The sequence below is a fragment of the Patiria miniata genome, unplaced genomic scaffold, assembly GCF_015706575.1.
Source record: "Patiria miniata isolate m_02_andy unplaced genomic scaffold, ASM1570657v1 HiC_scaffold_22, whole genome shotgun sequence".
NCBI lineage: Eukaryota > Metazoa > Echinodermata > Asteroidea > Valvatida > Asterinidae > Patiria > Patiria miniata.
This window is the reverse complement of record NW_024037061.1, coordinates 1,980,029-2,006,128: the sequence shown is the minus strand read 5'-3', so window position 1 is coordinate 2,006,128 and position 26,100 is coordinate 1,980,029. Positions and strand designations below refer to the sequence as shown.

Genomic DNA, 26,100 nt, shown 5'->3' with positions numbered 1-26,100 from the left:
GGTATCTTGTTATGAAAAATTCCTATGTTTTTTGACATGTATATAGAGCTAGTTAGTCTGGCTACTACGTCCAACATTTGAAGTCCGTAGAGCCAATACTCGTGGAGAAAATGTGACATAAGCAAGAAAATTTTGCCTAAGTTTGTTTCTGTGCGTAAATTGCCATAGAGTAGGCTGTCAGCGGCTTTACTCCGTGGTGTGTTTACTTGCTATATCTCGTCTTGACGGTATTTGTTATGAAAAATTCCTATTTTTTTGACATGTATATAGAGCTAGTTAGTCTGGCTACTACGTCCAACAAGTTTGAAGTCCGTAGAGCCAATACTCGTGGAGAAAATGTGACATAAGCAAGAAAATTTTGCCTAAGTTTGTTTCTGTGCGTAAATTGCCATAGAGTAGGCTGTCAGCGGGCTTCACTCCGTGGTGTGTTTACTTGCTATATCTCGTCTTGAGGTATCTTGTTATGAAAAATTCCTAATTTTTTTGACATGTATGGAGAGCTAGTTAGTCAGGCTACAATGTCCAACAAGTTTGAAGTCTGTAGACCTGATACTCGTGGAGAAAATGGGACATAAGCAAGAATATTTTGCCGAGTTTGTTTCTGTGTGTAAATTGCCGTAGAGTAGGCTGTCAGCGGGATTCACTCCGTGGTGTGTTTACTTGCTATATCTCGTCTTGTCGGTATCTTGATATAAAAAATTCTTGATTTTTTTGACATGTATGGAGAGCTAGTTAGTCTGGCTACAACGTCCAAAAAGTTTAAAGTCCGTAGATCCAACACTCGTGGAGAAAATGGGACATAAGCAAGAATATTTTGGCCGAGTTTGTTTCTGTGTGTAAATTGCCGTACAGTAGGCTGTCAGCGGGATTCACTCCGTGGTGTGTTAATTTGATATATCTCGTCTTGAGGGTATCTTGTTATGAAAAATTCCTATGTTTTTTGACATGTATGGAGAGCTAGTTAGTCAGGCTACATGTCCAACAAGTTTGAAGTCTGTAGACCTAATACTCGTGGAGAAAATGGGACATAAGCAAGAATATTTTAGCCGAGTTTGTTTGTGTGTGTAAATTGCCGTACAGTAGGCTGTCAGCGGGATTCACTCCGTGGTGTGTTTACTTGATATATCTCGTCTTGACGGTATCTTGATATAAAAAATTCTTGATTTTTTTGACATGTATGGAGAGCTAGTTAGTCAGGCTACAATGTCCAACAAGTTTGAAGTCTGGAGACCTAATACTCGTGGAGAAAATGTGACATAAGCAAGAATATTTTGGCCGAGTTTGTTTCTGTGTGTAAATTGCCGTACAGTAGGCTGTCAGCGGGATTCACTCTGTGGTGTGTTTACTTGATATATCTCGTCTTGACGGTATCTTGATATGAAAAATTCTTGATTTTTTTGACATGTATGGAGAGCTAGTTAGTCAGGCTACATCATCCAACAAGTTTGAAGTCTGTAGACCCAATACTCGTGGAGAAAATGGGACATAAGCAAGAAAATTTTGCCTAAGTTTGTTTCTGTGCGTAAATTGCCATAGAGTAGGCTGTCAGCGGGCTTCACTCCGTGGTGTGTTTACTTGCTATATCTCGTCTTGAGGGTATCTTGTTATGAAAAATTCCTAATTTTTTTGACATGTATGGAGAGCTAGTTAGTCAGGCTACAATGTCCAACAAGTTTGAAGTCTGTAGACCTGATACTCGTGGAGAAAATGGGACATAAGCAAGAATATTTTGGCCGAGTTTGTTTCTGTGTGTAAATTGCCATAGAGTAGGCTGTCAGCGGGATTCACTCCGTGGTGTGTTTACTTGCTATATCTCGTCTTGACGGTATCTTGATATAAAAAATTCTTGATTTTTTTGACATGTATGGAGAGCTAGTTAGTATGGCTACAACGTCCAACAAGTTTAAAGTCCGTAGATCCAACACTCGTGGAGAAAATGTGACATAAGCAAGAATATTTTGGCCGAGTTTGTTTCTGTGTGTAAATTGCCGTACAGTAGGCTGTCAGCGGGATTCACTCCGTGGTGTGTTAATTGATATATCTCGTCTTGAGGGTATCTTGTTATGAAAAATTCCTATGTTTTTTTGACATGTATGGAGAGCTAGTTAGTCAGGCTACATGTCCAACAAGTTTGAAGTCTGTAGACCTAATACTCGTGGAGAAAATGTGACATAAGCAAGAATATTTTAGCCGAGTTTGTTTCTGTGTGTAAATTGCCGTACAGTAGGCTGTCAGCGGGATTCACTCCGTGGTGTGTTTAACTTGATATATCTCGTCTTGACGGTATCTTGATATAAAAAATTCTTGATTTTTTTGACATGTATGGAGAGCTAGTTAGTCAGGCTACAATGTCCAACAAGTTTGAAGTCTGTAGACCTAATACTCGTGGAGAAAATGTGACATAAGCAAGAATATTTGGCCGAGTTTGTTTCTGTGTGTAAATTGCCGTACAGTAGGCTGTCAGCGGGATTCACTCTGTGGTGTGTTTACTTGATATATCTCGTCTTGACGGTATCTTGTTATGAAAAATTCCTAATTTTTTTGACATGTATGGAGAGCTAGTTAGTCAGGCTACATCATCCAACAAGTTTGAAGTCTGTAGACCCAATACTCGTGGAGAAAATGGGACATAAGCAAGAATATTTTGCCCAAGTTTGTTTCTGTGTGTAAATTGCCATAGAGTAGGCTGTCAGCGGGCTTTACTCCGTGGTGTGTTTACTTGCTATATCTCGTCTTGACGGTATCTTGTTATGAAAAATTCCTATGTTTTTTGACATGTATATAGAGCTAGTTAGTCTGGCTACTACGTCCAACACATTTGAAGTCCGTAGAGCCAATACTCGTGGAGAAAATGTGACATAAGCAAGAAAATTTTGCCTAAGTTTGTTTCTGTGCGTAAATTGCCATAGAGTAGGCTGTCAGCGGGCTTCACTCCGTGGTGTGTTTACTTGCTATATCTCGTCTTGAGGGTATCTTGTTATGAAAAATTCCTAATTTTTTTGACATGTATGGAGAGCTAGTTAGTCAGGCTACAATGTCCAACAAGTTTGAAGTCTGTAGACCTGATACTCGTGGAGAAAATGGGACATAAGCAAGAATATTTGGCCGAGTTTGTTTCTGTGTGTAAATTGCCGTAGAGTAGGCTGTCAGCGGGATTCACTCCGTGGTGTGTTTACTTGCTATATCTCGTCTTGACGGTATCTTGATATAAAAAATTCTTGATTTTTTTGACATGTATGGAGAGCTAGTTAGTCAGGCTACAATGTCCATCAAGTTTGAAGTCTGTAGACCTAATACTCGTGGAGAAAATGGGACATAAGCAAGAATATTTTGCCCGAGTTTGTTTCTGTGCGTAAATTGCCATAGAGTAGGCTGTCAGCTGGATTCACTCCGTGTTGTGTTTACTTGATATATCACGTCTTGACAGTATCTTGGTATGAAAAATTCTTGATTTTGTTGACATGTATGGAGAGCTAGTTAGTGTGGCTACAACGTCCAATAAGTTTGAAGTCCGTAGACCCAACACTTGTGGAGAAAATGGGACATAATCAAGAATATTTTGCCCAAGTTTGTTTCTGTGCGTAAATTGCCATAGAGTAGTCTGTCAGCGGGCTTCACTCTGTGGTGTGTTAACTTGCTATATCTCGTCTTGAGGGTATCTTGTTATGAAAAATTCCTAATTTTTTGACATGTATGGAGAGCTAGTTAGTCAGGCTACAATGTCCAACAAGTTTGAAGTCTGTAGACCTAATACTCGTGGAGAAAATGGGACATAAGCAAGAATATTTTGGCCGAGTTTGTTTCTGTGTGTAAATTGCCGTACAGTAGGCTGTCAGCGGGATTCATTCCGTGGTGTGTTTACTTGATATATCTCGTCTTGACGGTATCTTGATATGAAATTCTTGATTTTTTTGACATGTATGGAGAGCTAGTTAGTCAGGCTACATCATCCAAAAAGTTTGAAGTCTGTAGACCCAATACTCGTGGAGAAAATGGGACATAAGCAAGAAAATTTTGCCTAAGTTTGTTTCTGTGCGTAAATTGCCATAGAGTAGGCTGTCAGCGGCTTTACTCCGTGGTGTGTTTACTTGCTATATCTCGTCTTGACGGTATTTGTTATGAAAAATTCCTATGTTTTTTTGACATGTTTATAGAGCTAGTTAGTCTGGCTACTACGTCCAACAAGTTTGAAGTCCGTAGAGCCAATACTCGTGGAGAAAATGTGACATAAGCAAGAAAATTTTGCCTAAGTTTGTTTCTGTGCGTAAATTGCCATAGAGTAGGCTGTCAGCGGGCTTCACTCCGTGGTGTGTTTACTTGCTATATCTCGTCTTGAGGGTATCTTGTTATGAAAAATTCCTAATTTTTTTGACATGTATGGAGAGCTAGTTAGTCAGGCTACAATGTCCAACAAGTTTGAAGTCTGTAGACCTGATACTCGTGGAGAAAATGGGACATAAGCAAGAATATTTTGGCCGAGTTTGTTTCTGTGTGTAAATTGCCGTAGAGTAGGCTGTCAGCGGGATTCACTCCGTGGTGTGTTAATTTGATATATCTCGTCTTGAGGGTATCTTGTTATGAAAAATTCCTATGTTTTTTGACATGTATGGAGAGCTAGTTAGTCAGGCTACCATGTCCAACAAGTTTGAAGTCTGTAGACCTAATACTCGTGGAGAAAATGTGACATAAGCAAGAATATTTTGGCCGAGTTTGTTTCTGTGTGTAAATTGCCGTACAGTAGGCTGTCAGCGGGATTCACTCCGTGGTGTGTTTACTTGATATATCTCGTCTTGACGGTATCTTGATATAAAAAATTCTTGATTTTTTTGACATGTATGGAGAGCTAGTTAGTCAGGCTACAATGTCCAACAAGTTTGAAGTCTGGAGACCTAATACTCGTGGAGAAAATGTGACATAAGCAAGAATATTTTGGCCGAGTTTGTTTCTGTGTGTAAATTGCCGTACAGTAGGCTGTCAGCGGGATTCACTCTGTGGTGTGTTTACTTGATATATCTCGTCTTGACGGTATCTTGTTATGAAAAATTCCTAATTTTTTTGACATGTATGGAGAGCTAGTTAGTCAGGCTACATCATCCAACAAGTTTGAAGTCTGTAGACCCAATACTCGTGGAGAAAATGGGACATAAGCAAGAATATTTTGCCCAAGTTTGTTTCTGTGTGTAAATTGCCATAGAGTAGGCTGTCAGCGGGCTTTACTCCGTGGTGTGTTTACTTGCTATATCTCGTCTTGACGGTATCTTTGTTATGAAAAATTCCTATGTTTTTTGACATGTATATAGAGCTAGTTAGTCTGGCTACTACGTCCAACACATTTGAAGTCCGTAGAGCCAATACTCGTGGAGAAAATGTGACATAAGCAAGAAAATTTTGCCTAAGTTTGTTTCTGTGCGTAAATTGCCATAGAGTAGGCTGTCAGCGGGCTTCACTCCGTGGTGTGTTTACTTGCTATATCTCGTCTTGAGGGTATCTTGTTATGAAAAATTCCTAATTTTTTTGACATGTATGGAGAGCTAGTTAGTCAGGCTACAATGTCCAACAAGTTTGAAGTCTGTAGACCTGATACTCGTGTAGAAAATGGGACATAAGCAAGAATATTTTGACCGAGTTTGTTTCTGTGTGTAAATTGCCGTAGAGTAGGCTGTCAGCGGGATTCACTCCGTGGTGTGTTTACTTGCTATATCTCGTCTTGACGGTATCTTGATATAAAAATTCTTGATTTTTTGACATGTATGGAGAGCTAGTTAGTCAGGCTACAATGTCCATCAAGTTTGAAGTCTGTAGACCTAATACTCGTGGAGAAAATGGGACATAAGCAAGAATATTTTGCCCGAGTTTGTTTCTGTGCGTAAATTGCCATAGAGTAGGCTGTCAGCTGGATTCACTCCGTGATGTGTTTACTTGATATATCACGTCTTGACAGTATCTTGGTATGAAAAATTCTTGATTTTGTTGACATGTATGGAGAGCTAGTTAGTGTGGCTACAACGTCCAATAAGTTTGAAGTCCGTAGACCCAACACTTGTGGAGAAAATGGGACATAATCAAGAATATTTTGCCCAAGTTTGTTTCTGTGCGGAAATTGCCATAGAGTAGTCTGTCAGCGGGCTTCACTCTGTGGTGTGTTAACTTGCTATATCTCGTCTTGAGGGTATCTTGTTATGAAAAATTCCTAATTTCTTTGACATGTATGGAGAGCTAGTTAGTCAGGCTACAATGTCCAACAAGTTTGAAGTCTGTAGACCTAATACTCGTGGACAAAATGGGACATAAGCAAGAATATTTTGGCCGAGTTTGTTTCTGTGTGTAAATTGCCGTACAGTAGGCTGTCAGCGGGATTCATTCCGTGGTGTGTTTACTTGATATATCTCGTCTTGACGGTATCTTGATATGAAATTCTTGATTTTTTGACATGTATGGAGAGCTAGATAGTCAGGCTACATCATCCAAAAAGTTTGAAGTCTGTAGACCCAATACTCGTGGAGAAAATGGGACATAAGCAAGAATATTTTGCCAAGTTTGTTTCTGTGTGTAAATTGCCATAGAGTAGGCTGTCAGCGGGCTTTACTCCGTGGTGTATTTACTTGCTATATCTCGTCTTGACGGTATCTTGTTATAAAAAATTCCTATGTTTTTTGACATGTATATAGAGCTAGTTAGTCTGGCTACTACGTCCAACACATTTGAAGTCCGTAGAGCCAATACTCGTGGAGAAAATGTGACATAAGCAAGAAAATTTTGCCTTAGTTTGTTTCTGTGCGTAAATTGCCATAGAGTAGGCTGTCAGCGGGCTTCACTCCGTGATGTGTTTACTTGCTATATCTCGTCTTGAGGGTATCTTGATATGAAAAATTCTTGATTTTTTTGACATGTGTGGAGAGCTAGTTAGTCTGGCTACAATGTCCAACAAGTTTAAAGTCCGTAGACACAATACTTGTGGAGAAAATGGGACATAAGCAAGAAAATTTTGCCCGAGTTTGTTTCTGTGCGTAAACTGCCATAGAGTATTCTGTCAGCGGGCTTTACTCTGTGTTGTGTTAACTTTTTATATCTCGTCTTGAGGGTATCTTGTTATTAAAAATTCCTAATTTTTTTGACATATATGGAGAGCTAGTTAGTCAGGCTACAATGTCCAACAAGTTTGAAGTCCGTAGACACAACACTTGTGGATAAAAAGTGACATAAGCAAGAAAATTTTGGCCGAGTTTGTTTCTATGTTTTTTGACATGTATATAGAGCTAGTTAGTCTGGCTACTACGTCCAACACATTTGAAGTCCGTAGAGCCAATACTCGTGGAGAAAATGTGACATAAGCAAGAAAATTTTGCCTAAGTTTGTTTCTGTGCGTAAATTGCCATGGAGTAGGCTGTCAGCGGGATTCACTCTGTGGTGTGTTTACTTGATATATCTCGTCTTGACGGTATCTTGATATGAAAAATTCTTGATTTTTTTGACATGTATGGAGAGCTAGTTAGTCAGGCTACATCATCCAACAAGTTTGAAGTCTGTAGACACAATACTCGTGGAGAAAATGGGACATAACTAAGAATATTTTGGCCGAGTTTGTTTCTGTGTGTAAATTGCCATAGAGTAGGCTGTCAGCGGCTTTACTCCGTGGTGTGTTTACTTGCTATATCTCGTCTTGACGGTATTTTGTTACGAAAAATTCCTATGTTTTTTGACATGTATATAGAGCTAGTTAGTCTGGCTACTACGTCCAACAAGTTTGAAGTCCGTAGAGCCAATACTCGTGGATAAAATGTGACATAAGCAAGAAAATTTTGCCTAAGTTTGTTTCTGTGCGTAAATTGCCATAGAGTAGGCTGTCAGCGGGCTTCACTCCGTGGTGTGTTTACTTGCTATATCTCGTCTTGAGGGTATCTTGTTATGAAAAATTCCTAATTTTTTTGACATGTATGGAGAGCTAGTTAGTCAGGCTACAATGTCCAACAAGTTTGAAGTCTGTAGACCTGATACTCGTGGAGAAAATGGGACATAAGCAAGAATATTTTGGCCGAGTTTGTTTCTGTGTGTAAATTGCCGTAGAGTAGGCTGTCAGCGGGATTCACTCCGTGGTGTGTTTACTTGCTATATCTCGTCTTGTCGGTATCTTGATATAAAAAATTCTTGATTTTTTTGACATGTATGGAGAGCTAGTTAGTCTGGCTACAACGTCCAACAAGTTTAAAGTCCGTAGATCCAACATTCGTGGAGAAAATGTGACATAAGCAAGAATATTTTGGCCGAGTTTGTTTCTGTGTGTAAATTGCCGTACAGTAGGCTGTGAGCGGGATTCACTCCGTGGTGTGTTAATTTGATATATCTCGTCTTGAGGGTATCTTGTTATGAAAAATTCCTATGTTTTTTGACATGTATGGAGAGCTAGTTAGTCAGGCTACCATGTCCAACAAGTTTGAAGTCTGGAGACCTAATACTCGTGGAGAAAATGTGACATAAGCAAGAATATTTTAGCCGAGTTTGTTTGTGTGTGTAAATTGCCGTACAGTAGGCTGTCAGCGGGATTCACTCCGTGGTGTGTTTACTTGATATATCTCGTCTTGACGGTATCTTGATATGAACAATTCTTGATTTTTTTGACATGTATGGAGAGCTAGTTAGTCAGGCTACAACGTCCAACAAGTTTAAAGTCCGTAGACACAACACTTGTGGAGAAAAATGTGACATAAGCAAGAATATTTTGGCCGAGTTTGTTTCTGTGTGTAAATTGCCGTACAGTAGGCTGTCAGCGGGATTCACTCTGTGGTGTGTTTACTTGATATATCTCGTCTTGACGGTATCTTGATATGAAAAATTCTTGATTTTTTTGACATGTATGGAGAGCTAGTTAGTCAGGCTACATCATCCAACAAGTTTGAAGTCTGTAGACCCAATACTCGTGGAGAAAATGGGACATAAGCAAGAATATTTTGCCCAAGTTTGTTTCTGTGTGTAAATTGCCATAGAGCAGGCTGTCAGCGGGCTTTACTCCGTGGTGTGTTTACCTTCTATATCTCGTCTTGAAGGTATCTTGTTATGAAAAATTCCTATGTTTTTTGACATGTTTATAGAGCTAGTTAGTCTGGCTACTACGTCCAACACATTTGAAGTCCGTAGAGCCAATACTCGTGGAGAAAATGTGACATAAGCAAGAAAATTTTGCCTAAGTTTGTTTCTGTGCGTAAATTGCCATAGAGTAGGCTGTCAGCGGGCTTCACTCCGTGGTGTGTTTACTTGCTATATCTCGTCTTGAGGGTATCTTGTTTTAAAAAATTCCTAATTTTTTTGACATGTATGGAGAGCTAGTTAGTCAGGCTACAATGTCCAACAAGTTTGAAGTCTGTAGACCTGATACTCGTGGAGAAAATGGGACATAAGCAAGAATATTTTGACCGAGTTTGTTTCTGTGTGTAAATTGCCGTAGAGTAGGCTGTCAGCGGGATTCACTCCGTGGTGTGTTTACTTGCTATATCTCGTCTTGACGGTATCTTGATATAAAAAATTCTTGATTTTTTTGACATGTATGGAGAGCTAGTTAGTCAGGCTACAATGTCCATCAAGTTTGAAGTCTGTAGACCTAATACTCGTGGAGAAAATGGGACATAAGCAAGAATATTTTGCCCGAGTTTGTTTCTGTGTGTAAATTGCCATAGAGTAGGCTGTCAGCTGGATTCACTCCGTGTTGTGTTTACTTGATATATCACGTCTTGACAGTATCTTGGTATGAAAAATTCTTGATTTTGTTGACATGTATGGAGAGCTAGTTAGTGTGGCTACAACGTCCAATAAGTTTGAAGTCCGTAGACCCAACACTTGTGGAGAAAATGGGACATAATCAAGAATATTTTGCCCAAGTTTGTTTCTGTGCGGAAATTGCCATAGAGTAGTCTGTCAGCGGGCTTCACTCTGTGGTGTGTTAACTTGCTATATCTCGTCTTGAGGGTATCTTGTTATGAAAAATTCCTAATTTCTTTGACATGTATGGAGAGCTAGTTAGTCAGGCTACAATGTCCAACAAGTTTGAAGTCTGTAGACCTAATACTCGTGGAGAAAATGGGACATAAGCAAGAATATTTTGGCCGAGTTTGTTTCTGTGTGTAAATTGCCGTACAGTAGGCTGTCAGCGGGATTCATTCCGTGGTGTGTTTACTTGATATATCTCGTCTTGACGGTATCTTGATATAAAAAATTCTTGATTTTTTGACATGTATGGAGAGCTAGTTAGTCTGGCTACAACGTCCAACAAGTTTAAAGTCCGTAGATCCAACACTCGTGGAGAAAATGTGACATAAGCAAGAATATTTTGGCCGAGTTTGTTTCTGTGTGTAAATTGCCGTAGAGTAGGCTGTCAGCGGGATTCACTCCGTGGTGTGTTTACTTGATATATCTCGTCTTGACGGTATCTTTATATAAACAATTCTTGATTTTTTTTGACATGTATGGAGAGCTAGTTAGTCAGGCTACAATGTCCAACAAGTTTGAAGTCTGTAGACCTAATACTCGTGGAGAAAATGGGACATAAGCAAGAATATTTTGGCCGAGTTTGTTTCTGTGCGGAAATTGCCATAGAGTAGTCTGTCAGCGGGCTTCACTCTGTGGTGTGTTAACTTGCTATATCTCGTCTTGAGGGTATCTTGTTATGAAAAATTCCTATTTTTTTGACATGTATATAGAGCTAGTTAGTCTGGCTACTACGTCCAACAAGTTTGAAGTCCGTAGAGCCAATACTCGTGGAGAAAATGTGACATAAGCAAGAAAATTTTGCCCAAGTTTGTTTGTGTGTGTAAATTGCCATAGAGTAGGCTGTCAGCGGTCGTCACTCTGTGGTGTGTTTACTTGCTATATCTCGTCTTGACGGTATCTTGTTATGAACAATTCCTAATTTGTTGACATGTATGGAGAGCTAATTAGTCAGGCTACAACGTCCAACAAGTTTGAAGTCTGTAGACCCAATACTCGTGGAGGAAAAGAGATATAAGCAAGAATATTTTGCCCAAGTTTGTTTCTGTGTGTAAATTGCCGTACAGTAAGCTGTCAGCGGGATTCACTCCGTGGTGTGTTTACTTGATATATCTCGTCTTGACGGTATCTTGACATGAACAATTCTTGAATTTTTTGACATGTATGGAGAGCTAGTTAGTCTGGCTACAACGTCCAACAAGTTTAAAGTCCGTAGACCCAACTCTCGTGGAGAAAATGTGACATAAGCAAGACAATTTTGCCCGAGTTTGTTTCTGTGCGTAAATTGCCATAGAGTAGTCTGTCAGCGGGCTTCACTCTGTTGTGTGTTTACCTGCTTTATCTCGTCTTGAGGGTATCTTGTTATAAAAAAATCGTAATTGTTTTGACATATATGGACAGCTAGTTAGTCAGGCTACAACATCCAACAAGTTATAAGTCTGTAGACCCAATACTCGTGGAGAAAATGGGACATAAGCAAGAATATTTTGCCCAAGTTTGTTTCTGTGTGTAAATTGCCATAGAGTAGGCTGTCAGCGGGCTTTACTCCGTGGTGTGTTTACTTGCTATATCTCGTCTTGACGGTATCTTGTTATAAAAATTCCTATGTTTTTTGACATGTATATAGAGCTAGTTAGTCTGGCTACTACGTCCAACAAGTTTGAAGTCCGTAGAGCCAATACTCGTGGAGAAAATGTGACATAAGCAAAAAAAATTTGCCTAAGTTTGTTTCTGTGCGTAAATTGCCATAGAGTAGGCTGTCAGCGGGCTTCACTCCGTGGTGTGTTTACTTGCTATATCTCGTCTTGAGGGTATCTTGTTATGAAAAATTCCTAATTTTTTTGACATGTATGGAGAGCTAGTTAGTCAGGCTACAATGTCCAACAAGTTTGAAGTAAGCAAGAATATTTTGGCCGAGTTTGTTTCTGTGTGTAAATTGCCGTACAGAAGGCTGTCAGCGGGATTCACTCCGTGGTGTGTTTACTTGATATATCTCGTCTTGACGGTATCTTGATATAAAAAATTCTTGATTTTTTTGACATGGATGGAGTGCTAGTTAGTCTGGCTACAACGTCCAACAAGTTTCAAGTCCGTAGATCCAACACTCGTGGAGAAAATGTGACATAAGCAAGAATATTTTGGCCGAGTTTGTTTCTGTGTGTAAATTGCCGTACAGTAGGCTGTCAGCGGGATTCACTCCGTGGTGTGTTTATTTGATATATCTCGTCTTGACGGTATCTTGATATGAAAAATTCTTCATTTTTGACATGTATGGAGAGCTAGTTAGTCTGGCTACAACGTCCAATAAGTTTAAAGTCTGTAGATCCAACTCTCGTGGAGAAAATGTGACATAAGCAAGAACATTTTGCCCGAGTTTGTTTCTGTGCGTAAATTGCCATAAAGTAGGCTGTCAGCGGGCTTTACTCCGTGGTGTGTTTACTTGCTATATCTCGTCTTGACTGTATCTTGTTATAACAAATTGCTAATTTTTTTGACATATTCAGAGAGAGCTAGATAGTTTGGCTACAACGTCCAATAAGTTTGAAGTCTGTAGACCCAATACTCGTGGAGAAAATGTGACATAAGGAAGAAAATTTTGCCCGAGTTTGTTGCTGTGCGTAAATTGTCATAGAGTAGGGTGTCAGCGGGCTTGACTCCGTGGTGTGTTTACTTGCTATATCTCGTCTTGAGGGTATCTTGTTATGAAAAATTCCTAATTTTTTTGACATGTATGGAGAGCTAGTTAGTTAGGCTACAATGTCCAACAAGTTTGAAGTCTGTAGACCTAATACTCGTGGAGAAAATGGGACATAAGCAAGAATATTTTGGCCGAGTTTGTTTCTGTGTGTAAATTGCCATAGAGTAGGCTGTCAGCTGGATTCACTCCGTGTTGTGTTTACTTGATATATCACGTCTTGACTGTATCTTGGTATGAAAAATTCTTGATTTTTTTGACATGTATGGAGAGCTAGTTAGTGTGGCTACAACGTCCAATAAGTTTAAAGTCCGTAGACCCAACACTTGTGGAGAAAATGGGACATAAGCAAGAATATTTTGCCCAAGTTTGTTTCTGTGCGGAAATTGCCATATAGAGTAGTCTGTCAGCGGGCTTCACTCTGTGGTGTGTTTACCTGATATATCTCGTCTTGACGGTACCTTGATATGAAAAATTTTTGATTTTTTTTGATATGTATGGAGAGCTAGTTAGTCAGGCTACAACATCCAATAAGTTTGAAGTCCGTAGACCCAATACTCTTTGAGAAAATGTGACATAAGCAAGAATATTTTGCCCGAGTTTGTTTCTCTGTGTAAATTGCCATAGAGTAGGCTGTCAGAGGGCTTCACTCCGTTTTGTGTTTACTTGCTATATCTCGTCTTGAAGGTATCTTGTTATAAAAAATTCCTAATTTTTTTGACATGTATGCAGAGCTAGTTAGTGTGGCTACAATGTCCAACAAGTTTGAAGTCCGTAGACCCAATACTCGTGGAGAAAATGTGACATAAGCAAGAACATTTTGCCAGAGTTTGTTTCTGTGTGTAAATTGCCATAGAGTAGGCTGTCAGCGGGCTTCACTCCGTTTTGTGTTTACTTGCTATATCTCGTCTTGAAGGTATCTTGTTATAAAAAATTCCTGATTTTTTGGACATGTATGGAGAGCTAGTTAGTCTGGCTACAACGTCCAATAAGTTTGAAGTCCGTAGACCCAATAGTCGTGGAGAAACCGGACATAAGCAAGAATATTTTGGCCGAGTTTGTTTCTGTGCGTAAATTGCCATTGAGTATAGAGTAAGTAGTTTATATAAAAAAAAACCGATTCTTTTCCCCATGAAGCAGCACGAACGGTATGATTTTGCGCCCAAAACGGCAAAAATTTTCTACATTGGGAATATCTCGAAATGCCATCCTTCATTACCATTGCAATCTTGCAACTGTTTTATTTTGTCCGTGAGCAAGTTTGGTCTTCAACTGCGCATGCGCCACACAGCATGATAATTAATGTTAATTAACACTGCACTTGAATAAAGGCCCACACATTCTGCAGCTATAAAGTAAATGGGCATCGCAATGTGTAAAACAGAGGTACAGTTCAGAGTGTTTATATTGTCTTTTTTTTTTATTTCGTTATTACAAACATTTGTCTTCATTCAATGTTGTCCTCCATAATTTTTTAATGAATAATTCGTTTTTTCCCCCCGCGTATTCCGTCGTTGTCAGCAGAGCATGTAGGCAGGAATAGATCCGTCCATGAGCAGATCAACTTTTGGGAAAGTAAATATTTCAAAGATCAGCTAGCCTTTCACGTATTCAGGGAACAAATGAAACCTTGCATCAACATTGTGGTTGTTGAATACGATGAAAGTTTTTTGTTCGTCATCCAACAAAACCTTTCGCCAACCAACAAAGAAAGTTAACGTTAGCTCTCAAAATGCCTAGTCATGCCATATGCGGTACGGACATAAAGTCGTTGCATCGTGCACTCTGCCACTGTCGTTAATAAGCATGGTTTTTATGTCAACACTGATGCCACATTACGCATGTGCAGGTATACACCCCGAATGTATTACGTAACAAGCACGAACAGTATATACAGGTACATGTGACTATCTGGTGGGCACAAGCGACTAATATTGCCACTACATCCTCGCTTATTATGGAGTGGCAATTAGAGCACCGTGCTACCATAATATGATTTTGTGACGTGAAAAAAGACTCGTTTATTAACGACGGTGAGTGTTTGGATCAGGTGCACCTGCAGGGCGTTGCGGGGAGATTGCAATAATAAGACATACCTTTTCATTTTGTTTTACAAAGAACAAACAAATGTTGCAATTATTAAACGGGTGTTTCCAAATCTCAGTTTCTTCACCAGCTTCGGCCTCAACTCTGGCTTCAGATCTTCCATGTCCACAACAAAATGAAAATACTCTAACTTATTATAGGATAAAGCGTAATGTACCTGAAACCATGGATCTATAAAACACTCCATGCTGAAACAATAGAGCAAGGAACAGCTAGAGTGTTGGAATCTCAAAGCCGAAGTCTGAACGAAGTCGATGTTTGAGAAGCACACATCAACATTAAGAGCCTCCAAGCTCTAATACATAACACTGTCTTAACATGACTCACCAGTTATTTGTTATGATCTCATCATTATTGCTTTCAAATTTAGTTTTAGTTTTGCTGGAATACAAACGATGTCATGGGGACTTTGGAACCAGCTCAACGAAACAATCCAGGTCTTCGGTTTCTAACAGAAATACCGCACCTCTAGTTTTTCTTCTTTTCTTCTTCTTTTCTTCTAGCAATTGATAATACAGTTTCCTAATACGCTTACCTGCTTTTGGATACGTCACCACCCACACATCATCCTCCCATACATCGTAGGCTTTTAGCGTGTCCAGAGAATCCTTCGTAACAAACCGCGGCCAAGTCACGCCATGCAGCTCCACGATGCCAATTGGCGGTTTTGCTTCTCCACTCTGGTTCGCCATTCTGAAAGTCTTCAATTTATCTGCCTTTTAGAATGTGGATAAGGAAAAAAAGTACCGTCCACTCTTCAATTTTCCTGCGTTTGTATGATAGATCGATTGAACCTAATACATGTACCCCCGTTTGCAATGTAAATAACACCATTGCGTATATACGGCTCGAGAGCAGGTCACACAATAGACCTGATTTCAAGTCGTTACGGTTGGGTAGATTTTGTTAGTTTGTCACCGCCGCACAAGTTTGCCCATCACCACGGTCTCATTTGCGACTTGAGGTACAGTCTATAGGTGCCCAGTGTGGTCAAAGTATAATACCCATTATCGGAGAGGGTATTGACATAGGGTATTATTGACATTTCGTACGTGGCAATTTGCATGCCACACCAATCGGTTAAAAGTGTCTGCCCATCCGCGAAATTTTTTTTGGCCAACGAAATTTTATTTTGAGTTTCTCTTGAGCGCCCTCCCTTTTTCCGTACCAAAAACCTGCTCAGAAATCAATAAAAAAATTCCACCCCCTAGAAAAGTTAGACTGTAGAAAACGAATAACATGTACAGGGTTTAAATTGTGTGTATGCATTACTAACCGTGTATCATTCAATCGAAATGCGGAGTGAAACCAACTGGTGCTGCAAGGGCATGTATGAAGCGTTAATAACACTGGTACAAAACAATATCCGTAAAATTAACGAAGAAGTTCCAAAGCGTCACCCCCATAACCAAGATTTTAACACGGTAAATTTCACTCGCTCTTTTTATCAGTAATAGATTGATTGCATTCATCAACCATCTTCGATATGTGTTTTATTATGTTAATTAATGAGCAATGGAAACCCCATGGCTCTACTTATTGACGGACAAATGCACACACCTCCGATATGGCTCGAAAGCAAACAATCTATGCTTGACATGAAAATCAGCGAATCTGACTTCTTATACATTGTATAGGCTTCAGCTTACCGAGTTTTCGTGAGCCCGTCCATCCTGTTCCGTTAGCGACTGGACTTTGAAACGCCAAGTACTTTCGGCAAACCGATAATACTGTATTCTTGCGTAAACTCGATCGCCTTAGAAAATTTGTTTATCAAACTGATTTACACACTGAGATTATTAGGTTAAGCGATATTTGCTGGTTGTTATAGATAGGGCCCGAGTATAGACTTTGTTCCCTTATTATACTGGATATAAATAATAGCGCCACTTTCAATGGCACCTAGCTATTGCCCCAACAAAGGGTGTTTGTAAAATGCAAAACTGGTTATAGATAACGGGTAAGTTAAGGGTGCAGACCTGCAAATCGACTCCCATAGACCGCAATGGTAATTACGCGTATACTTCCAAAAATTATTTAGAATACTCATAACTCTCCAAGGTGTTTGAGACACCCATCAAATTAAAGCTTATTTCATCATCTTTTATTTTGTGTTCATTTTGTGGGGGTTAACTAATGACTTTTGGTAAAAAATTCCATCCAAAGATGATCACCCCTAAAAGCAGTCCTAAAGCCCATCGCCATTTTGAAAATGGGCGCCTACGCTCCATTGCAAAATGGAGCCATTTATGGGCCAAATTTCATCAAAATTTCATAGAAATACGGGTTTGCAGTCCTCTGCACGTCTTCCACTCTTCTTGTTTACATATCCTCGAGTGCACGGCCCTCAAAATATTAAGGCTTCAGACTTGAAACTTTTGGAGTGAGCCCCAGACGTAGGTACATGATGCCCCCAGTTTCGTTTTTGTGCAGTAAGTCCCATAGCAAGGGCTGTCAGCGCCAGCCGACATGGCTCTCATGTGTCGCGGTCTAAATGTACCTTAACATGGATGGATTTGACAAGCTATAGCTTGTTGGATAGCGAATGAATAGGCCAACAAGCTGACAAATCGGCAAGGCTTCAGACTTGAAACTTTTGGAGTGACCCCAGACGTAGGTACATGATGCCCCCAGTTTCGTTTTTGTTTAGTAAGTCCCATAGCAAGGGCTGTCAGCGCCAGCCGACATGGCTCTCATGTGTCGCGGTCTAAAGGTACCTTAACATGGATGGATTTTGACAAACTATAGCTTGTTTGATAGCGGATAAATAGGCCAACAAACTGACAATCGGCAAGGCTGCAGATATGAAACTTTTGGAGTAAGCCTCAGACGTAGGTACATGATGCCCCCAGTTTCGTTTTTGTGCAGTAAGTCCCATAGCAAGGGCTGTCAGCGCCAGCCGACATGGCTCTCATGTGTCGCGGTCTTAAGGTACCTTAACATGGATGGATTTTGACAAACTATAGCTTGTTAAATAGCGGATGAATATGCCAACAAGCTGACAATCGGCAACTTTTCTTAGAATTTGAGGGCATACAAATTGTGATTTGGCTCGCGTACAAATCTGAGCCTATTAACAGATCTGCATCTTTGAGTACATTTTTAGGCTTTTTTTAAAGTTTTTTTTTAATATTACAATTTTTCATTCAACTAGCTTTCAGGATGAGGACAATAGCTTTCTGCGTTAACGACAGAGTCTTGCTATCGGAGACAAGGTGGCCTGGCCGAGGAGACATCGTGCGGTGTCATGAACGTGAGGAAAGACAGCTCTCTGATGTACTTGCATCTCGAGGTATACTAACCATATTCGCTCGGGGAAGTTTTATGGGTGGAATATGGAGAACAATAACTATCGTTGTAGGCGGATTTTTTTGAAAGGGAATATTAGCCATTGCTGTATAGGAGTGTTATGATTTGTATTGGGTTTTTTTTTTGGGGGGGGAGGAGTATGGAGGATTTTTTTTTAAAGCGAATCAATTATAGAGAAACACTAATCATCGTTGTAGGATGAAATTTCTTAGAGGAAATATGGAGGACGTTAACCATCGATGAAGGAGGATATTTTGTAGAGATATGGAGAACACTAAACCATCATGGCTAGGAGGATATTTTTTAAGAGGGAATATGGAAAACACTGACCATAATGGCTGCAGGGGGATATTTTTTTTTTATGTTACATCGCCATATTTTCAGCTGTACGGGTCGGAGCACTTCATCATTTTCATCATCATCATCATTCTCCTAATCCATCATGGGGGACGTTGAGCCTCCCAGTCCAAGCGATCGGATGCAGACTGCCACAGCTGTTGTGCTCGTGTCTTGTGGTCAACTTCTAGCTGGCGCACCCCTGTTTCGCGGGGGCGGCCCCTGGGTCTCCCCCAGGCAGTGTCAGGGTGGAGTCTCCCTTGTCCGTCGACTTAATAAGGGCGGCATGGGATGGCGTGCCATCTGGTAACCGTCGGACGTGGCCGAAAAGAGAATGAAGCCTCCGAAAATGGAATGAAGATGGTTGCACGGATATCCTCGAGACAGTGGTGTTGGTGACAAAGTCGGACCACCGGACACCGAGGCTGCGCCGCTGGTACCTCATATTGAAGGCTTGAAGCCTACCCCTGTCCTCGGTTAGGAGCTTCCACGTCTCCGACCCATATAGTAGTACTGGGAGGACACAAGTCGTATATATCCTCAGCTTGGTTGAAAGTTAAGGCGTTTGTTCCACCACACCCGGTCCAGTTGGCCAAAGGTTGATGAAGTGAAGCCTATTCGTCGGAGGATGTCGGGCGATGAGCAGCCCGAGGAGCTGATGTCGCAGCCGAGATATTTGAACTTCTCCGTGACTTCAACAGGCTGGTCCATGGCCGAGGCGAGTGGTTGAAGCGCTTCACATTTCATAATTGTAATGATATACGGAATTGATAAGTGACAATGAACCTCTCTCTCATATAATATTTTACATCATTGATTATTTTATTTTTATTAAAAAATACGGTCAAATATGACATTTTATAAAAATGCCTTACTTTGGCAGAGAGTGACAAATGGAAAAAAAAAGTAAAATAAATGATACAAATAAAATACTAATTTAAATGATTACTTTACAATCAAAGACTGATCACATACTTATTCGTCATGTATACGTCAACATCATAACAGTGGCCACAATGCAATTCTTGGTGTTTGACATTTCTAACCACTGTTTCTCAAAACGCCAACTTACGTAATGAAAAAATAAATCTTCTGAATGTAAAACCAGCGGCAACACTCTATAAATTGTCGTCTTTAAACCAAACGCCTTTCGTGGAAAGTAAAACTTCATTGCACCGAATTACCTTTACAATTTGCAAATTAAAATCATGCCTTCAAGAAAACGCTGATCCTTTTTTTTAGCCGTACAAATTGGCAAAGCTCTAGCTAACTATGTTAAAACAAGCTTACGATGACGCTGATAAGGACAAGAGTTGGGATCTATTTATTTATTTATTTCAGACAGAATCCATAAGCGCATGCGCCAGAGCCTAGTCACCATTAGTCATTACTAGTAGTCTTAAGTAAATATTCACAACTCTATCAAGTGTCAAACACAGAACATCTGGTCTAAACTCACAAAGTTAGAAAGTTGTTTTCCTTTTTTCATCCCTTTGTGACCTGGCTTATGATTAATCATTCAAATAAAAATTCAACTGAAATCAATTAAGTAACATGCTCGAAAAATTAAGTAACTTGCCCAAAACAACGCTTTTCTATGAAGAAGGAAAAAACAAACAAATTAGACAGAGCGGCGAGGCAGTGAGCCAATGGGTTCTTCCTCAGTCTGCATATTTCATTCAAATTGAATCGTCAGCCCAGACCCTGCCATTTTCTCTCGATAGAGGGCGTCGAGTTCCTCGTTCTGTGCTACGGTGAACACCGTCTTCCAGTCGCCCACAATTCCTAAAAGGAGAGCATACAAGGGAATAGCAAACGTATACATTGAACAAATGCGAACAATGTGAAACAATCAAAGTGCACAACGAGACCATTTTTCTCTGGATGATACTTATAATATAAAGCTCTTTTGAGATCATACCATGCTGCCACACCGGTACATGGCTTATTCAAACGCAGTAACCACCTCTGCTCTCACAGGTACCCATTTCACTCCTTGGTGTTGAGAAACAATTCGTTATAAAGTGCCTTGCCCAAGGACACATGAACTGCAACCCCACATGTCGGGACTCGAACCCCAATCCATACCAAAAACGCGACAACACCACTTGTATCAATACGGACGTCCTTAATTTCTGTGGTTAAAACTTGCCACTGTTAAGCTGTACATGTGCATTATTGCCCAAGTTTCCTGGCCGCTCTCCCTCTACAAAACACCGGAAGGAAACTCACCTTTCCGGATTATAGAGGGCGCCCCAAACTTCGTCTTACTTGGACCTGCCTTCGCCTCGTCGCTAGAGGGCGCACTCGCTTTGTCGGCTGGTGGCGATTGTGGTGGCGCCTCTTTTGCTGGCTTAGCTTGACTGAAGCGGGCCTTCATGCTATTCAAGCTGCTAAACTCAACCACCCGTTCAATTGCCTCCTCGGAGAGATTTTTTCCAAGGAAATCTGAAATCTGTATGACCGCTCCCTTGGGGTCCTTTAAAAAGTTATAAATAAATACAAAAAATACAAAAATAATTACACGTATTTAAAAGTTCACATGTCCGTACTTTTTGGCTGCGGCAAAGTCGATATTCTTTTTTGCAAGCTACCTTCCATGTTAAATGAAAATCTACCAAAGATAACCTTTTGTTCCTTTTTTCCGCGTGGGGTAAAATAAATGAGTGGAAAACATAGTTTTGAAAGACAAATATTGGGAAAATTGTATATTTTTTCCTTCACATTTATATGTACAATGTTTTTCACAATTCCTTAGTAATAAGATTGAGTTTGCGGTTACATGCACAATGTGACAACAAATCTGATTTGTGAGTTTATGTGGTTCTGAAAAAAAAACAGGGGAAAGTCGACGTTTTGGAGGTACAGAGGTTCAGATTGTCAAGTATACAATCACAATAGGCCGATCCATTAATAAGCCCCGCCCAATATGGTAATTTGACCAATCACAGCCGTGATTGAGGTCCAACCTGCGTGCCCGAAAGCCCGTCATGCGTGCACGCGCGCATGACGCGCGCAGCTGGAACATGCGATGTGGCATTAGGGAAGCACACGTTTTGTTTGGCCACGTGCTCAGTGGGCGTGGCTAACGGATCGGTGTATTGTGAAGATTAAGAAAGAAAAGGAAATAATGAAACTGGAATCACGACTTACTGTTTTCATGTCCTCATATTTCAGGAACAGGAAGTTTTTGTCGTGACGATGCTTCTTCCAGAAGTTCAACACGTAAGCGAACCATGTTCCATACATCACTTGAAATGGACAGAAAAAGAAGTGTGAGAAAAATTACCTCACTTGTGCTTGAAGTTTTCCCTACACTTTTACAGCAGTACAATGTATTTTGTTCATGTTATTAAGGGCTAGCAAATATTGATACAGGCCTACTTCGGTATTTTTTGTTGGCAATCCTTAGCCAGGTTTATTTTGTAAACGCATTTTTAAACGGAATGTGTAATTCTCTTTGCTAAAATTCTACACCCCCCCCCCCTGTTGTTCTGATGAAATTGAAGCCTGAATCGTAAAATTGTGTCGGTTTTCTTCGTCGTTATTTTCAACCGGTAAAAAGTGCATTACTTTTGCGTCCCCTGTAATATTTAATATAATTGAGATAAACTGACATTGATGTCCAAACTCAATGAATAATAGTTGGTTTAAAAGTTCCTCCGTTTTGAATGGTTTTGTCTTTTCAAATCTAAGCTCAAAAACTTACTGTCTTCAGAAAAGGACTCTCTGACGAAGTCGTCCCATTTCTCAAATTTGGGGTCAAACTTCATCTTGCCGACAAAGTTCCAATTTGACACAGTGGTATCCTTGGGATTTCTGATGACATACACAACCTTCAATTACGGAGACAATACAATAATAATTATTATTATCCACAATCTACTGAAGCACGGTGGGTGAGGGGAGAGAGAGAGGGGGGGGGGGGGCTGGGTGGGTGGGGGGCACGTGCCCCCCACAAATTCCCAGTGCCCCCAGGTACGGTGCCCCCAGGTGCAGCCTCCCCCACCAAAAATCTGAAATTTGCCGCTTGCCGAGGAAGTGTCTTTTGAAAATACTTTTTTGAGATGATTATTTTGACTTCCTCAACCGTACGACTTTGTGGGTGAATTGGTAAGCAAAAAGATTGCCCTCTAGCGTCATATAGGTCCAGCCCCTCCCCCGCCTGCCCCCCCCCCCTTCCTTTGCAAATTTGCAGTACTATGGCCTGGAAATTTGGGGGAAATGTTGTAGTTGGGTCCGCCCTTGGTGCCCCCTCATAACATACTGGTGCCCCCTGGGCCCCCAGTGAAAAAAATTCTAGCTACGCCACTGCCGAAGCACGTATGCTTTTATCAACAATGTTTCTGAGCCTGGAAGACAGGCCAAAAGCTATGTAATAGAGATTTGTTTTTTAGGTTCCGTGTGGGGGCGTGACGACGTGTGTAAAAAATGTTCAAACCACACTACAAATTGCATAGGCTTGAAGGGTTAATAATGACAAGGAATTGACTGATTTTGACGGATCACAGTCGTGATTTATGTCCTATGTGCGTGCATAACATGATGCGAGCGTCTTGAACGCGCGGTGTGTTGTCATAGATATCAGAAGAATAACTATGTGTGTGTTGCATTGGAGAGGCGCGCACTTGTACTACCCACGCGCGCAGTGGGCGGGGCCTAATTTGACCGATCCATTGATTTGAAAATGTCTTTAGATTATCAACAATTTGTTTGTCGGTGTTGTTACCTTGCCCTTTCCTTGGTATATCTGGCTCGGCATGAGCTCCTCCGTCAAGTGCGTCATGACGACCCGCGGAGCCTTCCAGTCCTTCATCGCCTCATATTGTGGTGGGGGTGCGTTCGGTCGTTTTATGTGGAACTCCACTGGGTGGGACTGCTGGGCCCGGTTGATTTTATCTTCGTGACCGTCCACGAGGATGAGATTCACTATCTCCACCGCCCAGTGCGTACCTAAATCAAAAATTACAAGGTCACTAATTAGATCACTAAGACCTGACCCCTACTGCGAATGAAAAGATCTGAATATGACGTCACATTATGACGGTGGGTCTTTGTTCTTTTGTGATGAGTATAGATACTTAGTTTAATTGTCAATGAATTTAAATAACCAAACAAAAAACCGACCTCCGTGACAGGACACCAGCTAGTGCAAGCGGTCTATGAATAAAATCGACTTTTTCCCCATGATGCACTGCGAGAAAAGCCTGATTTGCGCCACCAACGGCAGCAATTTTCTGTATTGGGAATCGCTGGAAATATCATCGTTACAAAGTTACAATGACTACTTTTGCATTTCCATCTCAACTTTATAAATCGCTGTCAGTATTAACTAAGTTGGTTTGGTTTTCAACTGCGCATGCGCCTCACAACGAATGTTAATTTTTCACTTATTTAAAGTAAAGTCGTATGTTAATTAGGTTTTAAAAAGGGCTTACACATGATGCAGTCAAAAAGTATACAGACATCACAATAAAACTGAAGTACACTTCAAAGTTTTACAAGTTTGTTTGAACATCACCAAACTCTCGCTTGAGGAGGTTAGTGTCTTGTTTTATTGACTGTTTAGGGCCTGAGGGATACCAGGGGTTAATCTGGGGTGAATGGTGGACTTTGAGGGCCGGGTAGCTCAAATTACATTGTGTCATGGATTGATTCCCAGCAGGCGTCTGATATCATACTGCCAACAAAAATTGGCCCGCGAAGTGTTAATTTAATGTAGTCCCAGGCCCTCCATGATTTTGCTGATTGCATACAATTTGCTTTTCCAATTTTACGTTCTGCGTCGTCGGCACTCGGCAGTGTAGCAAAGAAAAGAAAGAATTGAAGATCTGATCAGCTTTTCACGATATTCAAGCAATCATCTGTAACCTTGCCACAACCTTGTGGTTGTTGAATACAATGAAAGGTTTTTTGCAAGTCATACAGAAACCACCTTTGGCCAATCATTCATGAAAGTTATTTTTAGCACTCAAATTGCCTAGTCATGCTGAACAAATACTTTTGGTATCGTTAAATCGCGATAGTGGCTGCATTGCACCGAGAGGAGAGTGATGCAACAATAAGGCTTCCCTTTTGATTTTTTTCCTGAAAAAAAATGATGCAATTATTACAAGGAGTTTCAAAATCTCGGCTTCTTTTCAGTTTGGGCTCCAGATCTTTTTGAATTAATGTCCACAATAAAAACGAAAAAGTGAGGCGTTCTGGCAGAATGACACGAAGCTAGACACGGACCATAGTGAAAAAAAAAATGAATGGGGAGATTGTTTTTCGATTTTCAGATTTATTTATATTTGTATAATCTTTGATATGTCTACTACATATTTTAAAGAAATAATAACACAAAATCATGGACTAAAAATATTTTTAAGAAAGCATTGTTGGCATCTTTCATTTTCACGATTATAAACCTCAACATTTTAAAGGTTTTTTCCTTCTAATTATAAGTATAGTAATGACAGAGAATGAATATTAGGCACTCAGTATCTGGAGGACCATTCAAAGGCACCGGTCAATAGCAAATCACTGTGGATCAAATGAAAGATTGAAAAGAAGAGTCTTAAGATGGCTGTTGAATGATGACAGATCAGTTGTGTCCCTTAAGTCGTCTGGCAAGGAGTTCCAGAGACGCGGTGTACAGCTGGAAAAGGCCCGGTCCACGTACAGCTTGCCAGGCGAGTTTGGGCCGGTAACAGAACCTGATGAGAGAACGATGATACGGTATTGTCACTCATAGGCCTACCTGATTTGGGATACGTCACCACCCACACATCATCCTCCCATACATCGTAGGCTTTCAGCGCATCCAAGGCCTCTTTCGTTACCATCCCCGGCCAAGTCACCCCGTACAGCTTCACGAGGCCAGGAGGTTTTCCCTGTCCGTTCTGGTTTGCCATTCTGAAAGTCTTTGATGTATATCTGCCGTTTAGAATTTGGATCAGACAAAGTACCGTTTACACCTCGCTTCTCCTGCGTTATTATGACTGTGGCACAGGTTGCGCATAATGTAGCATAAACAACAGCGCTGCGTATACGTGTCAAGGGCAGGTCCACAATAGACAATATCAAGTCGGTTGTTGGGTAGATTTTGTCCGCGCACACGTCTGCCCATTCACCGTGACCTCATTCGCGACCTGAGATGAAGTCTAGTCACACGTAGGTACCAATGAGGGTGGACGTTTAATTCAATACCCACTGTCGAAGAGGGTATTGACATTCGGCCTTACGCTGATTTCGGGCGCGATTCAAAACATGACACTGCAACTTTTGACTTGCAGCTGAGATCTTAGAATATTGTTTTCTCAGAATCTACAGCATACACAGAGCTAAAACTTCATCAGGTTAATTGTTAAGCACCCGTCTTTAGATTGTAAGCACTTTTGTTGCTTCAAACGAAAAATAAATGCACAAAATGAGTGACAAATGATCTACCCTAGCTTTAAGCTTACCAGGTTTTCGTGAGCCCGTGTGTTCGTACAGTGGCTGGACTTTGAGACGCAATATCGGCCTTCTTTCGGCAAACTGATAATTCCATGCTGTACCTTCTCGTGCAAGCAAACCTGACCCACCATCGAAAATTCTCACTAAAATTAGACGATGTTTGCTGGAGTAGGGCAGGAATATAGACTTTGTTTCCTTGTTGTGGGGATAAATACTACTGCTACATTTTAGTGGCAACT

General features: G+C 40.7%; 2 protein-coding genes across 2 annotated transcripts in view; both read right to left on the bottom strand.

Moving 5' to 3' along the window:
• Nucleotides 1-15,468, bottom strand: part of LOC119730618 (sulfotransferase 1A1-like) — a 41,033-nt gene extending 25,565 nt beyond the window's left edge. Inside the window, exon 1 of the mRNA XM_038203605.1 lies at nucleotides 15,312-15,468. Within this exon, the coding sequence (XP_038059533.1) occupies nucleotides 15,312-15,468 (157 nt within the window). The remainder of the gene's footprint in view (nucleotides 1-15,311) is intronic.
• A 4,084-nt stretch (nucleotides 15,469-19,552) lies between these two features.
• On the bottom strand, nucleotides 19,553-25,430 carry LOC119730908 (sulfotransferase 1A1-like). The gene is made up of 6 exons (XM_038203973.1): nucleotides 25,164-25,430; nucleotides 23,151-23,374; nucleotides 22,131-22,257; nucleotides 21,575-21,672; nucleotides 20,654-20,900; nucleotides 19,553-20,206 (listed from the first exon to the last, which is right to left on the bottom strand). Exons 1-6 carry the CDS (start codon nucleotides 25,315-25,317, stop codon nucleotides 20,097-20,099), a joined length of 960 nt encoding a protein of 319 aa, XP_038059901.1. The 5' UTR covers nucleotides 25,318-25,430; the 3' UTR covers nucleotides 19,553-20,096.
• Nucleotides 25,431-26,100: the final 670 nt, after the last annotated feature.

Bases quoted from the DNA above. Each gene is read 5' to 3' on its own strand.
- LOC119730908 (XM_038203973.1), bottom strand. From the start codon at position 25,317: ATGGCAAACCAGAACGGACAGGGAAAACCTCCTGGCCTCGTGAAGCTG. The intron at 22,258-23,150 runs GTAACAACACCG...CCGTAATTGAAG, and splicing joins TATACCAAGGAAAGGGCAAG to GTTGTGTATGTCATCAGAAA. The intron at 21,673-22,130 runs GTAAGTTTTTGA...GTCCATTTCAAG, and splicing joins AGAGTCCTTTTCTGAAGACA to TGATGTATGGAACATGGTTC.